Source organism: Bos indicus x Bos taurus, chromosome 4, assembly GCF_003369695.1.
Source record: "Bos indicus x Bos taurus breed Angus x Brahman F1 hybrid chromosome 4, Bos_hybrid_MaternalHap_v2.0, whole genome shotgun sequence".
NCBI lineage: Eukaryota > Metazoa > Chordata > Mammalia > Artiodactyla > Bovidae > Bos > Bos indicus x Bos taurus.
The window spans coordinates 44773821-44791366 of record NC_040079.1 but is presented as its reverse complement, the minus strand read 5'-3'; the positions used below and the strand labels follow the sequence as shown (position 1 = coordinate 44791366).

Below are 17546 nucleotides of genomic sequence, written 5' to 3'. Positions count from 1 at the left end.
GTCATAGGTTTTCTTCCAAGGAGCAAGCATCTTTGTAGTCTGTTTAGTATGCAAGAGTGTTATGTCTAAAAAAAAAAAAAAAAAAAAGTAGTGTTCATACCTTAATTTAAAAATACAAAACAAGAAAGTAATTACAATAGTAATATCAAAGGCCACTGAATACAAATTACCATCACAAATATAATAATGAAAAAGTTTCAAGTATTATGAGAATTACCACAATGTGACACAGAGATACAAAGTGAACCAGTGCTGTGGGAAATGATGCAATAAATGTGCTGGATGCAGAATTGACACAAACCTTCCATTTGTAAAAAAAAAGTAGTGTCAAGTGCAGTAAAATTCTGGAGCGTGCTATGTGTGGAAGGGCAGGTCTCAACCCAAGACCCCATTTTCCTCGTCTGCAAAAAGACGCAGTAGACCAACTTAATTTTGTGATTCTGGGATTTTCTCTGTAGCCCGTGTGCCCAGGCCTGGCTGTTGTGGGGAGCCTGGGTTGTTGTTCGTCATTCCCCCAGCAGAGGTGGGCGCACGGTGGGCACATCCCGGTGCCACAGCACCATCATGCCCCCCTTCCTTGTTTCTCCAGGGGTGTCACAGTGGGCTGGAAATGGTGCGGGGGTCCCTCCTGTCTGCACTGAGTCTGAGAGGAGGGCACGGTCTGTCGTCTGGGGAGGGCTGGCCTCTGATAACTCCGATGCCTGTATCTTTACCTCTTTAGGAAGGGCAGACACACTCTGCCGGGAGAGCGATGCCTCTGTGCAGGGCTTCCCAGGTGGCGCTAGTGGTAAAGAATCTGCCTGCAATGCAGAAGACATAAAAGACGTGGGTTTGATCCCTGGGTCAGAACATCCCCTGGAGGAGGGCATGGCAACCCACTCCAGGTTATTCTTGCCTGGAGAATCCCATGGACAGAGGAGCCTGGCGCACTATAGCCCATGGGGTTGCACAGAGTTAGACACAACTGAAGTGACTTAGCACACACACGTGTCATTGATAGAAAGAAACACTGCCATCCTAATAGCCTGCAGCAAGTCTCCAAACCACCCCTGCTGAGATTCCCCAGACCCTCTCCCCATCCTGCATAAAGTGAGTCTTTGTTGGTGGGGGCACTGCTGAAGGATCTATGATGTTTCTTGCACTGGCCAGTGGGGCAGTGGATATTGACTGTTAGTGCCTGAATTTAGCTTTCCCCTGCCCAGAATTCCTCACTGTTAAGAGTCGACCAGTCATGCTCAGGGGCCTCACTCCACCGTGCACCTCTGCAGGTGGTGTGGCCTTCAGGGCACTCTGGCCCTGACTGGGGATGAGTACACAGGGCTCACATACACCTCTGGCATGTTCTTAGCCACCGTAGGTCACACCCAGCCCAGTCCTATCCCAGAGCCCCAGGCACCGTCCACGGCCTGGTCCTCCCCAGAAGCTGCTTCCAAAAGGAGCAGGCAGGCTGTCAGAGCTGCTGGTTGCCTGGGCTGCTTCCCTGCCTGCCCTGTGAGTCTGAGGATGCCCTCTGGGTTGCATGTCCATGCACAGCAGCCCCTGTGGCTCCCCTGAGCAACCAGTGTGGACCTGCGATAAAACACAAAGTATTTTTTGACACTTTGAAATAAAAAGTTGTACTGGTTACAGTTCTTGTATCACTATATCTGTACACTGGGATTGAGCAAATAAGCACTTAGATGATTCATGGTGGTAACAAAGAATGGACAAAAATTTTTTCTTAAAGATTCAGCACAACATATAAAGAAGGTGACCGTTTGTGTAGACAAGTGAATATGTATACCTGTTTGTGACTCAAGAAAAGATTTCTGTGTCTCTGGTCTGAGTGGCTGTTACTTCCTCAGACTAGAGCAAGGTGCAAGCACTCTGACCCCAAAGTTGACCACCAATGCCTTGAGAAGAAGATGAATTACTAGGGCAGAGGCCTCAGACCAAGTCCCTGCAGCTGTTAGGCAGCCTGGGTTCTTTCAGTCTTGTTCTTTCTTGCTCACTCAGTGATGGGGAAGAAGCCTCGATCCTGGGTCCCAGCCTTTCTTTGTTCCATATGCTTCCTGAGCACCTCTGGTGGGCCGGGCAGTGTTCTTGACCTTGGGGAACCAGCCAGGCACGACTCCCTGCTGGAGCTGACATTGAGAAACACAGATGGGACATGGACAGTGGTTATTCCACCCAGTAAGAGGACGGGCTTTGAAAGGGTCATGCTGGGTGAAAGAAGTCAGGCACCAAAGGACGTGGAGTGTGCGATTCCGTGTACATGAAGTGTCCAAAGTAGGCAAATCCATAGACACAGAAAGTAGATGAATGGTTGCCAGGGGTTGGAGGTCGGGGATGGGGAGAGAATGCTTAATGGGTATGGAGTATGACTTGGGTGATGAAGATGTTCTGGAACTAAAAAAATTTAAAATACAGAGTGCCTCTGAGAAGTTTTAAAGTCGGTTTTAATCAAAGGTCAGTGTTCTCCATGATGAAAGTGCCTGCAGCCCACTTGTCTCTCTCCTAACAGGGGATGAGCCACTTGGGGGAAGATTCCGGAAGCTAAGCCTTGAGCAGTATGATAACGAAGCTGGGGAGCAGCCCACCTTCTCCAAATGCAGCTGGGGAAAGACCACCAGTTCAGAACAGACTCCAGGCCTGGCGCCCTTTCTCTCCCCAGACAACACCAAAGAGGTATACACACCACTACCCAGAGCCTGGCCTGAGCCCTGTCCCAAGTCGCCAGTTCAGTTCCCCACCCAGCTTCGTCCCCATCTCACAAACATGGTTCCTCCCTGAAGGCAGGCCTGCCGGCTGGGTGGGATCCCCTCTCCCAAGAGAGCTGTGCCAGCGTGCACTTGGTCATCTGTGTTCTGATCTGTGGAATGGGGATTGAGGGGCCAAGTATGCGATGAGTTGTGAGGGTAGAGGTCTCAGAGGGTGGACAACAGTGGCAAAGGGCAAATGGAAGTCATCTTAAAGGAACCTGAGTCCCTGACCCAAAGCCTCCTGGGGTCCCTGGGAGGGAGGAGGAAGAAATATGGTCACTGTGGATATGTGTCCTTCAGGGAGATCTACAGAATATTTTTGAGGAGCCATACTTAAGGCTTTTAATCAGAATTGAAGTAAGACAGGTTGACAAACCCCCAAAGGTGAACCTTGAAATTAGGGTTTCATTTATTCTCAAAAGTGGACAAGTTGGAACCCAGAATAGACAAGGAAAGAAAGTTGCAAAGTTAATATCTGGAATGTATCCTTCCAGCCTCTTTTCTATGCCTATGTATTTAATTCATTGGGTATTTTATGTATCTGTAAACACATTACAGGTGACAATTCTTTTATCCTGCTTTTTTTACTTAACACTCATTTCCCTCTGCTAAATAAACTCTCTGCCATCTCCACTTACGAACAATGTAATGTTGACCACAAAACACTTCGCTCTTCCTTGACTGTTACTGAAGCTTCTTCCAGTTGCCCATGGCTGCCTCGTGTCACTAGTCTTAGAAGAGGGCTGGCTCAGTGAGGGCCAGGAACCCCAGCTGTCTGGAGGTGGCCTTCACCTGACTTCCACTTTGCCAATTTCAGGCAGTGATCACCACGTATCCCCCAGACCTGGATGTGATCGATGGCAGGATCTTCTCTCCAACCAACAGTGGCAGTGAATCCATCTCTCCCACCCCTGCATTTCCTGTGTCTCCAGAAACGCCGTATGGTAAGAAAGAAGCAGAGCTCCCTGTGTGCAATCCCACCCCTTCAGGGTGGAGAGGGGGACAGCTCCTCACTCTGCCTTCTTTTCCAGGGACAACAAGCCCACGTTACTCTCCGTTCAGCCCATCCGTGCCACAGATGGGCAGCCCCAGTGCTCTGTATAAAGGAGCTCATGGTAAGACACCCACCTCCTTTCCTCTGCTGTGGACGTCCACTCATGCAGAAATATTTCTACGTGTGTCACACCTAAGAAATGTGGTTCTGGCCGGGGAAGATGCAGCAACACAGCATGCAGCCTGCTGGGGGCAGGAGTGGTGCTGACTGTGTTTCCTTCTGTTCACTCAACACTTTCAGGTGTTGATGGGTTGGGTCCTGGTGTTCTCAGCAGCCAAACATCAATGCTTTTCAGCTTCTTGTAGCATTACTTAGAGTTGAAAGAAGAAACGGAAACACCCAGCCCACCCTTTTCAGAGAAAGTCAGGGCTACTTTCAGAGAGCATTGAGCTCCCCACTGTGAAAGACACGGCTGTCCTCGCCCCTCGCCTGCTGCGAGGTGTCCCGTCTTTTATGTTCACAGAGCCCTGTCCTGACTCCTTACGTCCTTGGCCACCATCCTGAATCTCCCCAGTTGAGTGGCCACTTCGGATTTGTCTGCTGCACCCTGCCCCCACTCCACCCAGCACTTTACATACTTGTGGGGTCTAGTTAGCCTGTGCACCGGCCCTGGGAAGGGAGCGTTAACACAGTGGTGGTGGGTTACTCAGCACCCCTTCCTGGTATGGACGTTCTCCAGCTCCCTTGAGAGTCCAGGACATCATAGCCCTGGGCAGGTGGAGGGGGGATGTAGCCCAAACTGAACTTACATTTTAGAATCGCTGTTCTCTGTAAGTGGGGATTCCTGCTATTCTGCCCTGGGGAAGGTGAGTGAGGGTTCCCTTTGCTGCTCGTCAGATGCGCTTTGGTGGGAGGGGGAAGCAGACTATGTATTTAAATACCGTCTTTTATGCAGAGGAAGTTGTAGTGATGACAGCTAGCTCCATTTCCCCTCTTTCTCCAGAGAAAACAAGATCTGTATATCGTTTAATAGAAGGGCTGCTTTTCTTCCAAAGTTTCCTTTATGGTTTTAGGTTGCTTCCATGTCTTGGCTCTTGTAAACAGTGCTGCAGCGAACATTGGGGTGCATGTGTCCTTTTGGATCTTGTTTTTCTTTCGGATATATGCTCCGGAGTGGAATTGCAGGGTCACGTGGTTGAGGAGCTATTTAATCTTAAGAACACCTTCTGAGTCATCCATATTTTCATGTTGGCAATCCTTGAGGACGTTTGCCCAAGAAGAGCTCAGAGACATACACACAGCACTGACTGGGGGTCCCATGTGCTCTGCATTGTATGAGGGGTATGGCTAACCCCTGAGACACAGTGATGTGGTGGTGGCTCCCATGTAGGGACTATATTCAACCCTCTTCTGTACAGCAGGTTTTATTTTTCAGTCTTGTAGTGATCTGTGATGGGGAAGAGCCCTGGACAGAATGGTGGCACTCTGCCAATTTGTATTGGTTGTTTACCTGGTGAGGAGGTCTGAGGGTTTGAAGGGTGAGTAGGTTTAAGTAGGAGTTAACTAGGTGAATGGAGAGGGGCATTTGGAATGGAGAAATAGCAGGCACAGGCCCTGTGGCAGAGGGTCCTTCAGACCAGGAGAGGATGGAAACAGGGGTCTGCAGGGCACTGGAGGTATGAGCAGAGGCCCAGCCACAGCTGTTCTCTGTAGCTATGGAGGGTAGTGGGATGGCATCTGCAAGCAGTGCTAGTCATAACAAGGCTTGAGACAGGGAGGCGACTGCTCAGGCTTCTGTTTTCATATATTGATCCATCTGCTGTATGCAGAACAGCAGTTGGAATAGGCAGTGGGGTGGAGCAGCTCTGACAAAAATGCTTTCAGAAATGATGGGGAAAAGTGTGTTGGATTTGTGGGAGATTCACAGGTCAGGTAGCGTAATCAACTGACCCAATCAGAATGGATTTGAGCTTTGACGACTATTTCTGATTTTGTTGCTATTAAGATGTCAATTATGTCCTTTGTTAGTATGCAGCTAGTGTAACACTAACTACATAAAATTCCTCTGTGTGTGTTATTCCATCAGCCTGAACTTGGTACCAGGTTAGTCAGTGTAAAGGCTTCCCAGGTGATGCAATGGTAAAGAATCTACCTGAGTTCAGTTCCTGGGTTGGGAAGACTCCCTGGAGAAAGGAATGGCTACTCACCCCAATATTCTTGCCTGGAGAATTCCATGGACAGAGGAGCCTGCAGTCCATGGGTTCACAGGGAGTCGGACGTGACTTAGCGACCGGCACTAGTCAGCATAAACCCAAATGTGTCAATTCATTTCCCAGACAGCCAGCACACAAGTGTCAGGGAGAAACAGCAGGACACCAATTAAAGGTGGTAGAGATGAATTTTATTTGGTACAGTTGAAGCAGGGTAAGGAGCTGAGCTCAACTCCTCATGTAGCAAAGACAGCCCAAGAGCTGTGACAGGGTCAGGGGATGAAAAGTTACTAAGAGGAACATCAAGGAAAGGGAGATTATTGCCAAACTGGCCCAACAGGATCCTGCTGAAGATAGGCTTGAGCATCAAGGGATGAGGAACTTGATCAGGGAGCAAGCAGAGGAGATGACTCAGCAGAATGCTTGCCAAGACTGGGCTTCCAAGGATAGACATCAAAGGCCAAGGTTGAGGCCTTGTAGAGAAGCTCTAGGACCCCCTCAGGTTTGGTCAGGGAGGGAGAGTTTGGTCACGGGAGAGCCCCGCGGTATCCCCTCTCACCTGGCACCTCTGCCCTCTGCTCGGGATAGCACACATTCTGTTCTGTGTCCCTCCATGTCCTGTGGCACTTAGTTTAAGCCCCTAGACTCCAGTGCCAGGGTTCTCAGGAGCCTCCTGGCTCGTCCCGTGTCACACGCACCTCATTCCCACTGCTCACCTCTGCGGTGAACAAGTAAACAGAAAGCAAGCTGAAGTGTATTGGTGACAGATGGTTGGGTCAGAACCCAGTGTGGCCTGCCCTTCCCTTTTGTGTTGCTGTTGCCTGTGCCTGTGTCAAGACAACGCCTCTTTTAAATTACAGTACTCACTCCAGCAAAGCGAGGGGTATTTAAATATTTACTCAAATAATGAATACTTAAATATGAATTCACATATTGTTGAATTATCCTAGCAGTGTGCTTTAACTGGAAGAGGAGATGATAGCTTCAGGGACTGGGGACAGGTAGCGGGAGATGGCAGGGCCATGGTAGGCACTGGGAGGACAGCTGGCTCCAGGGCCTGGACCACGTCACAAGGGTCTGACAGAATACTGTGAGCTCCATGAGTAGACCAACAGGTCCTACCCACCTAGGACCCTCAAGCAGGAGCCTGGAGTGGCTCCCCTTGGGACTATCTCTTCAGTGCATCCCTGACACAGCCTGTGTTACTCCCTGGGAGACATACATCTCTGGGAATGCTATCTTAGAAATCCCTGATATGAGTCTGTAATATTGTGATTTATGATAAGAAATATATATTTAGTTTTATTTCTGCCACCAAACTCCTAAAGCCTTTGGAATTTCTTAAGTGATGAAAACATAAAGGTGATTTTTGTCATGATAATGAGATGACTTTTGGAAAAGATGGGGGCCATGTTGCCAAGGGAACCAACCTTGTGATTAGAGAGTTGGAACTCTCAGTTTCCCCTTCCCCCCAATCTCCAAGGAGGGGAGAGGGCTGGAAGTTGAACCAGTTGCCACTGGCCAATGATTTAATCAACCCTGCCTATGTAATGAAGCCTCTAGGAAAATGCCAAAGGACAGAGTTCAGGGAGCTCCTCAGTTGGTGATCACCTGGAGATTTGGGGACAGTGAGGTGCTTTGAGACAGCATAGAAGCTCTATGCCCTTCCTTCCCTATCTCTCCAGTCTGGCTGTTCTTAGTTATATCCTCTTATGATAAACTGATGAGTGAAATGTTTCTCTTGAGTTCTGTGAGCAACTGTAAGAAATTATTGCAACCTAAGAAAGGGGTTGTGAGAACCTCTGATCCATAGCTGGTTGGTCTGAAGGGAGAACAGTCTTGTGGGACCGAGCCCTTAGCCTATGGAGTCTGATGCTGTCTGCATAGGTGATCAGAGTCGAGTTGAATTGTAGGACCCCAGGCTGGTTTCGGAGCATTGCTTGTTGGCGTAGGGAACCACCCCGAGCATTGGAGTTGGGTGCAGAACATTTTAGAGCCCCAGAAGGAAATGTGTTTCTTGAAAACAAAAATATTAGTAAGAGATTAGGTAAAGAGGTTATTTACTATCAATCCTTATGAAGGCAAAAGAGAGAATTATGAAGTGTTATGAACTGTTATTCCTGTCTGAAAGGCTAAGCAGTCCTGATGACATTTTCGAAATAAATGGGGGAAAAAAAATGAAGAAAGGCCTCATTAAAAGTGTATGATTCTGATATAGCTCAGCTTCCAACTTAATTCATAATAGGTTTTTTTTTTTTAATCGAGATAAAATTCACATAAGTGAACCATCTGTAGTGCACAGTTCAGTGGCATTTTGTGCATTCACAACGTGGAGGACCATCATCTTTAGTTACAGAACATTATCTTCACCTGATGGTTTTACAAGTGGGGTTTAGGGGATATTTGGGGACTTTTGCTTTCAATGAACACGATTAACAGCATTAGTTTACTGAAAGGGAAGGCCTTTATACATTTTGCAACTTATAGTTTGTATACCCGTGTTTCTGAGAGGAGGGCTGGTGTTTTCAGGGCCCTGCCTGGGGCTGTGGGTGGTAATGTGAATGTGGAGGAGGAGCTTTGACCCTGGACTGCTCTGAGCCTGCAGGAAGGAGGCCCTGGCCTGCAGGGTATGGGGTTTGCTGTTGAAATCTCTTGGAGTTGGTTTCAAAGGGCAAAAATGGGTGACATTTGCTGGAGGGAGGAAGGAAAGGAATATTCAGGAATGTCTTGAGAGAGAGAGATTAGTTTGAGGCAGTGCTTTATTTTTGTTTAAAAAAAAAGTTGTCATTCTTCAAAGCTTGACAAACTAAAATACTTTTCCCAGACCTCCCCTTTCTTCCTGTACCCAGCTCTGTTTTGTTTAGAAATTTTATGAACTTTTAATGAGAATGTTTATAATAGGAATAAAAACATGTGCTGAATGTGAACATGTGTGACATTTATGCAAGTCCCCGATGACTTTGAATTTTGTAGAACCTAAAAAGTGATACGTGTGTGTGTGTGTGTGTGTGTGTGTATATATATATATATGTGTGTGTGTGTATATATAACATGTTTACACTGAGGTACATATGTGGATGTAGCTATGTATGGGAAGGTCCACATCTGTATACCCATGTGGTATACTTTGCATTCTATGCAGAAGGACGCTTGCTGGTCATTGTGACCCAGTGTGACTGCCAGGGTTAGTCACTGTTTTTCCCCCCACCGCCACCCCAGATTTAGAAAATGAAAAAAGGAAACTTGACTGCTTCAAAATATTTAAAAATAAACAGCGGTTTTGGGTGGCTGGAGGTCAGCCTGCAGCACTGGCCTGTGAATGTGTGGTCAGCAGTCTGCAGAGATGAGAACACTCATTCGCTTGAGTGGAATGAAGCTCAAAACATACAAGAAGCTGGCATCCTGTGCTGACACCTCATCCACCAAACAGGCCAGCTTGGAAGGGTCCCCACGTGAGCCGACAATTTCCCGATCGTGATGAATGCCATCTTTTGTTTGCTTCCTTTGAGTTTAGAGGAGTCTTTGTTTCTCTAAATTTATTTTATCAGCTCATGTCATCCTCCATGTGGTGGACTGCTTTTGAATCTCAGCCTATAAAGCTTATTCTGATGTGCTGCCAATGGGTTTTTGCTGCTCTCTTAGTGCTCAGCCCCACAGGCCAGTGGTCTGGGAGCAGGCCCTGGGGTTGGTGACAGACACAAGTGGGTCCTCAGTCACTCACCATTATACAGTTCTTTCACCGGTTGCAAACCTCTTAAGACAGTTTTAAAACTGAAGCAAAAATAGTAGCAGCTGTATTGTATATGATATTGGGCTTCCTAGGTGGCTCTAGAGGGGAAGAACCTGCCTGCCCATGCAAGAGATGTCAGAGACACGGGTTTGATTCCTGGGTGGAGAAGATCCCCTGGAGAAGGAAATCACAACCCACTTCAGTATTCTTGCCTGGAGAATCCCATGGACAGACGAGCCTGGCAGGCTATGGTCCATAGGGTTGCAAAGAGTCTGAAATGACTTATCATGCACGCGCACACACACACACACACACACACACACACACACACACGTGCATGACATTGAACAAGTATCCCAAACTTGTCTTACAATATGGTTTTTAAGTTCCAAATACACTTGGTCAAGCCCCATCATCTATCACAATTTTGCTTTGCCCCAGGGAGACAGATGTGGGTCAGTCTCAGCCCTGGAGTGAATTGCAGGCTGCTGACCCTCTGCCATGGCCTGCGATGGGTGTGGGGTCTGGAATCCCTCTACAGACATGGCCACCGCTTCGGCCCGTGTGTTGTTTTCTCTTCACCTCTCTGAATGGGGATAGGATGCCTCTGAGAACTGGGAATGACTTGAAAGAAAATGCACGTGGAGCCCTGGCCTGTAACAGCTGAGATGTTTTCTTACTAGAAGCATGCGCCCGCATGCCCCTGGCAGTTTTTCTTTTCCTATAGAGGCGCTCCCTGCCCTGCAGGGACCGCAGATTCCTAACATGGTGTGACATGGGGGTGGCTGTCCCGGTGAAAACTCCGCATTCTGCTGGATACACTTGGGGAGATTTTGGGTTTATGAGACCTAAGAAGGGTAACGATTTAAATCTGGCATCTGCCTCTCACCCTTGGTTACTGGCTGCGGTCCACCCAGCTTGGTGCTTTTGGAACCTGGTGCCTACATTTTAGTGCCTCCTTAACAGAGAGGGACACTGGACAAACCACCCTGATGAGGTAAAGAAGCTTTGTGTGTGGCTGAAATCCTGTCATGTGTTAGTATGTTTGCATATATATATTGCATAGCACACATATGCACTGCGGGTGTGTGTATCCACATATTCATGGTTATGCCCAGACCAAGGGATTCGTTGCTTTTTGAGCACTTGTTACATGCTGTGCACTTAAATATATACCTGTGTAGAGAAAGAGCAAGTGTAAAAAACACAAAAGCCAGGGGAAATGAGAATTCCCTAGTCTGAAAATAAGGAAAACCTTTCCTATGCTCCGGGACCTGGCACACTCTTAATGGACATCTTGGGGTGAATGTCATATGCCCTCAGGTCTCAGTGGGTCACACACTGGGACAGAGGGACCTAGTGATGTTGGAATTAAATTTCCTGGAGGAGCGTGAGGTTGGACTGCTGTGAAGTCAGTGTGGAACTGAGGTCCTGGGGTTGACTTTTTGTGTTTAATTCCTTCTCTGCAAAAGCAGACCATTGAATTGGATCCTAGAATGTGCAGAGCAGGGCCTCCCCAGGTGCTGGTGAGCAGGTAATCCCTGGGAAAGCAGCAGGAGGGTGTCAGAGTGGCCCTGAGGACTCCTGTCTGATGTACCATCATTTGGAGTCTTTCTGAGATCCCTCCTAGTTCTGTTTCACTAGGGCAGAGCCCGTGCTGAAGACCTGCGGGTCCTTGAAAGTCTCCCCTCCATGGTCTCTGCCCTTCCCTTCTGTGTACATGGGAGAAGCCCACACGGGTGTTAATGGCCCCCTTTCTCTGAAGCAGCTTCTTCTAAGGCTTCTGAACTTCCTTTGCCATGTCATATACTGAGTTTTAAGGGCGATCCAGCAGATGCCCCATTGTTGGGTGGAGCAGAGGCCCTGGATTCCGTTTCATTAAATTAATGCTGGGCAGGACAGAGTGCTGACAGCTGACAGCACAGCCCCTCTAAGGACCTGTCAGGCTGGTGGGCATGTCAGGGGCTGGTGGGCGGCTAGAAGAGACTGACCAGATGGTGCTTTCGGATGGCACATGCTCTGCGGGAGGTGTGAGACGGGGTTGTTGAGGGGGACCCTCTCCTGTGCTCCTTCAGGTGCCTTAGCCACCAGATTGGCATCCTTGCCTCCCCTCACAGTTCTCTGCCCTCTCTTACATCCCGGACAGCTAAGCCTTTCTGAGTCTTCCTCTGTAGGAAAAACTCGTGTTGCCTCTCTCCACCCTCTGCCTTGCTCATCTCATGGCAGCTCAGGCCTCACCCTCCAGCCTCACAGTTGCTGACCCCATCCCCACAGCAACGTTTCACAGTTCCACAGTCACCTCTCCTGATGTGGCTGTGGCCGTGCAGTGTGTCAGAGGGACAGCCAGCTTCACCTCATCAGGTGAAGGAGACCCCCACTGTCCCTGGAACAGCCCGCCTGGCTCTCACCTCCTCATCAGGGTGAAGGGGGTCCCCACTGTTTCCAGAACAGCCTGCCCAGCTCTCATCTTCCCTGGAATGTGCTTCCCAGTGGGGTGAGCAGGGTGGGGGGCCAGCCTGCAGGAAACAGGAGCCTGGATTGGGGTTATGTCCTTCTCCCTCTGTAGCTTCCAAACTATTATCTGCCTATGTTTCACTCATCAGTACATCCCGGCATCTGACATAGAGAAGGTTCTGGTTATGTGTTATGTGTTGTTTTCTAATAAGTTAGTAAATAAGTGAGTGAGTAGGGAATAGGCGCCTTTTACTTAAAGGGAGCCAGGCATGCCGTTTGCTGCTAGGAGTGTGAAGGGAGGCAGCGGGGGCCAGCAGCATGGTGGCCAGCCTGATGTGTGCAGGGGAGGATTGGTATTGCCAACAGTGGACAGTCTGTGTGCACTTGATCCGTGATTCCACTGGGGGTAAGTGGGTGACCCTGCAGGTGTGAGCACCCATGGGTACCCCACCTCACACTGAGCCAGATCCTAGGTGCTGGGCGGGGACAGCGCAGTTGCAGAGGATTAGTTTTCTGAGTGTGACTTTGCATCAGAATCGCTGCCACTTGCAGCACAGCCACGTCACCTTAGTCCCCGTTGCCCCAGCTAAGCAGAAGAGAGAAAGGAAAAGGACAGACAGATCTCCAGAAGGTTATAAAGTGTCTTAGATCCCCACCCAAGTTGTCCTGGTCGCAGATGCAGCAGCACAGACACAACATCCTTCCCCTCCACCCAGCCCGTGGACTGCCCCAGACTTACCAGGCCCACAAAGTCAGCGAGCCCCAAGGGAAGGACCCACCCTGGGGACTGCCATTGCACCACTGCCCTTCCTGGGCCTGACTGCCGGACGGCTGCCTTCCTCTCTGTCCAGGGAGCTGTGGGCCACGGGAAAGGCCCGTCCATCCGCTGGCTGGGCCTGCCCTGGGCTGTGCTCAGGCATTTCCTACAGATCCTGTGCAGGAGCTGCTGCCCTGCAGGCGCATAAACAAGCCAGAGGAAGAACCCTGCTCAGACCTTAGGGCGGAGGGTCCTTGGGATCTTCTTGACCTGTAACTTAGGGAGGTGACCCAAGGGTCACAGGTGTGCCTGTCTCTCCTGATGAGAGGCGTGTACCTGTCAACTTTCACCAAGATGATGAGTGGGTCAGAGGGTCATGCCGGGGCTGGGCAGATGTGACTCAGCCCTGGGTGGTTGGAGCGTGTTCTGGAAGCCTGCTTGCGTGTGCAGGCGCCTCGTCCCATTGTGATGTGCCGAAGGCGGTGCCAGTGCCGGCCCACCAGCAAGAAAGGGGCCTCCCAGGAGTGATATGGGACCTTCTGTCTCAGGGAGGACTTTAGGGTGAGTGGCATCAGCACTAGGCTTTAACAGATGAGTTGGATCATGCCAGATCTGAAAGCAGGAGAGGCGAGGCGTGAGTGCTCACTCCCCTCTGTGCTTGCTGGATATAAACCTGGTCAGGCAGGTATCTGCTGCCTAGAGCTTCAGTCTCAAAGGCCATACACGGGACAGAGCCTCTCTACCGTGCTTTATGGACTTGTTACTGTTAGATCTCAGGCCATGAGATATGAAGCGTGAACTTACCTGACTGAGGGGGATAATGTCCCAAGTCTTATAACAGGATGGGGGTCACTTGAAAATGGGCTTTGAAGAGTATATAGGAGATTACACCAGATTACAGGGTAGTAGGCCTTTCAGCTAGAGGGAAGAACATGAGCAGAGAAGAGGGAAGAAAGGGATAGAATGTGTTTAGGTCCACCAACAGGCTGTTGGTGGACTAAGCTACCAGCCAGGTGAAACAGTCTAAGTAGTTGGAAATGAGACTCTGCAGACTGGGTGTGGTAGGGTGTGGGGGTGACTGCAGCCAGGAAGAAAACAAGAGGAAGGTCCCCCAGGCTATTTTGGGCAGGGGATGGAGTGAAGGTCTTAGGGCTGGTGACTGGGGCGGATGAGAGGCAATGCCCCCACCTAGGGGGAAGGGACAAGGGTGTGGAGCCTGGCTGGCGGGTGGGGTGCAAAACTGACCAGGGACTCCAGTGGTTTCCAGAAGCTTCTCCTTTGTGAGCATTGGATCCCAGGGAAGCCGGTCTGCCTTTGGGGGAGGTGGCTCTTGAGGCTCAGTCGTGGACAGGAGGCTGTCCTTGGGGGTGCGGTTTGGGGTGTCTGTCTCCCCGGGGTCACCAGCCGCACGTGCACTAGCGGCTTGTCCCTTGAATAGCACTGACTCTGGGGCTGCAGCTAAGCTGTGGAGGGTTTCAGCGGGGAGTTTGCAAGAGATTAAAGGGAGGGAAAGGGAAAAAAAAAAGGGGAAAGAAATGAAAAGGAAGCAAACCGCGCAGTGGAGCGAGGCGGGGCCACTGCCGTCTGAGGCATTGAATGGGCAGGCCGCCCGACAGAGCCAGCGGCCGCCCAGCAAGCCCGGATTCTTTCCTCGGACGAGCTCTCCCTGCCGCCCTCTGAATGGGCCTCCTCAGAGGTGGCCGCCCCGCGTCCCGCCCCGACTCCCCCGGGACGCCGGAACCCAGAGTCGCCCTGCCCCGGTGGGTGGGGGACTCCGCTGGGGACAGTCCTGGGAGCGCCTTCGCCTGGCCCCCCGACCTCCCTGGCTGTCTGTGGACTGACCGGCGCCCCGAGGTGCCCAGGTAAGTGCCGCTCTCAGTCCCTGCTCTCTGCAGCCTCTGGCCACGTCTCTGCTGATGCTGAAACCTGAGCTCTGGGGGAGTGGGGGAGGGGAGGCATGGGAGTGGGAGGAGGTGGGATGCCAAGTCCCAGGACCAGGAAGGGCAGGGAAGACAGGACTGGGGAGGAGGGTGACTCTTCCCAGAGTCCCCTGTCATTTGAGGACAGCCCTCAGGTCCAAAGGCTATGGGACAAAATGCCCCAGCCCCAGAGCTTGAAAGGCTCCTCCTTCTAGAAGAAAGCCATGCTTTGTCTTTGCCGAGACTCACTGGGGCAGAGGAAAGCCTGGTTTACAGATGTGCGGCTTTCCGGAGGAGCCGGGGCTGCTTCCCAGCACAGCACATTCTTTTGCTGCAACTGAGAAAGCCCGCCTGCCCATTTCTAGGGCTGTCCTCCACCCCCAGAGCCCCTGAGGGATCTCGGGCTGCCCCGAAGGCAGAGGGCCCCCAGGCTGCACCCAGGTGTTCCTGCTTCTTAGGAGAAGCAGTGCTTTTATGGAATGCAGACAGCCCGCCTGAGGAGCAAAGTTGGGCTTTCACAATGAGTTTTACTGTTGTCTTGCCTACTGTTGGAGCAATCAGAGGGAAGATTTCGGAGTCCAAGACTGTAAAACAAGACACAGTCACTGAAATAACCTGTCTGCAATATTAGCAGAGCTTCTGGAGGGTTCTTCTCTGTGTCTTACTCTGGAACCGCCGAGGTGAGCCAGGCAGCACCGTGAGCCCAGGCTCTGAGGGCACAGGCACGGGGCATACTTGGATCAAGGGGCCACCCTGGGGCATCTGTGCCTGAGGACCCCTTACTGTTCTGTGTCCTGCTGACCCTGGGCTGACACACCACTGTGTGTGTACATTAGCTGGAAGGATGGGGGTGATCAAGAGGAGAGAGAGGAACAATCCCTCTAAGAAAGGCAAGCCCAGGTCAGTGAGTGGTCCTCCTTCTCACTCTTGCCAGACTTAAAGTCTTATGTGTTCTCTCTTTGAGGACTGGGAGGATTTCCCGCAATTGAATGGATGATAATGTCATTCAAATAGAGACATTTGAACAGAAAATGACAGAGATGTCATTTTAATACAGTATATACACGATAGTAGGTTTCCATGAATTCCATATGTATGACAATATATCAGAACTTATCTGGTTAGGATGGAAATATTTTTCTAACTCCAAAGGTAAATTTAAGAGCATTTTGGTCCATTTATATCAGGACAGTGAGGTCTTTCTCTCCTTCTGTTGGTGATGGTGGCTGGTAGGATCTGGGGAGCCAGCCTCAGGTGGGGCCTCCTATGGATGTTCTTTCTAAGTGGGATTCAAGGTCTTAGGGCTGCAGGCAACTTCCAGAGACCCTGAGCTTCCCCACATGAGGGGAACTTGCACAGCAGGCTCTCTGAGATAGTGTTATGCTGTATTTGGAGGAAAGAGGCGGATACTATAGGGTAGGGTTATTCTGTTACATTAAGGCTGCTGACTACTCCAGTACTTTGGCCACCTCATGCGAAGAGTTGACTCTTTGGAAAAGACTGATTCTGGGAGGGATTGGGGGCAGGAGGAAAAGGGGACGACAGAGGATGAGATGGCTGGATGGCATCACCGACTCAATGGGCGTGAGTTTGAGTGAACTCTGGGAGTTGGTGATGGACAGGGAGGCCTGTAGTGCCGCGATTCATGGGGTCACGAAGAGTCGGACACGACTGAGCAACTGAACTGAACTGAACTGAAGGCTGCTGACTTTGAGATCTCCCTGGTGGGGTGCAAAGGAGTCTTGTGGAAAGAACATAGCTTCCCAGTCATAGAGATGAGGTGACTGCCTTTGAAAAAGTTCCTTAACCTCACCGTTCAGCATCTCTTTCCTCATCTGTAAGCTAATAAGTCTGCACATGGAAACCTTTTTCTGAGGATAAATCAGCTGTATATGGCTTAGCATAGTGCCTGGCATGTAGTAGTAGGCACCCAGCAAAAAGCAGCTATTATTCTGATTTCTGAAAAGTTGCTGTGTGTGAAATCATCAGGATTTTAAAACATCTTTGTGAGAAGTCGTGAACATTCAGATCTGTACCTGTAGCCACCACAGCATTGCTCTGAAAGCATAAAGTGGGACTTGGGTTTGATGATCTGCGTAAGTTCTAGGCAAGCAGTTTACAGATTACAGACTGTTAATTGACAGTCCTGACTGTTGCCTACTTTGTCTTTTCTCTCTCCTACCCTTCAGTTTCCCCTTCCTATATTTTAAGAAAGCAATAAAATAACGTCCAAAGGCATAACACTGCTCAGGTCAGGTGAGTTGGAATCAGGTAGGTTGGGTGGTGATAGTGATTTTGTGTGTGTGACTGAAAGTGTTGTTAAGTGCCCCGGAAGCTGGTCTGCAGCTGTCAGTGGCGTGTCCAGAGTTGGTTCTGAGTCCCAGTCACTCTACAGAAGGCTCCCCTTGACAGTCTTTACTCCAGGCATTCTCTTGTGACTTAAAGGTAACAGAAACATAGTTGACAGAGGAGCTGGGGCCCAGAAGACCCCCTTTCACAGACCGCGCTCCTGTTTGCTCCTTCTGTACTACCACCCACTTTGCCCTGCAGATTTAAGGACACTGGACAGAGAAGTTGGGGAACCAGTTCAGCCTCCAGTTCTTCCACTAAATACCAGGAGACTTTTGGCCTGAGAAAGCATCCTCTGATATCTGATAGTGCTCACTAGCCTCAGGGCGGGCACGTAGTGGAAAAGGTGGGCAGGGACCAGCCACTCCAGGTAAATAAATGAAATCCAGGTA

General features: G+C 50.1%; 1 protein-coding gene across 8 annotated transcripts in view; it reads left to right on the top strand.

Moving 5' to 3' along the window:
• Positions 1-17546, top strand: part of TNS3 (tensin 3) — a 222654-nt gene that overhangs the window by 170715 nt on the left and 34393 nt on the right. For 7 of the 8 annotated variants that reach the window (XM_027539303.1, XM_027539304.1, XM_027539297.1 and 4 more), the window contains 3 exons: positions 2504-2667; positions 3559-3685; positions 3773-3856. The exons of the other annotated variant lie outside the window; for it this stretch is intronic. In XM_027539303.1, coding sequence (XP_027395104.1) covers positions 2504-2667; positions 3559-3685; positions 3773-3856 — 375 coding nt within the window. The remainder of the gene's footprint in view (positions 1-2503; positions 2668-3558; positions 3686-3772; positions 3857-17546) is intronic. 8 annotated transcript variants of the gene reach the window in all.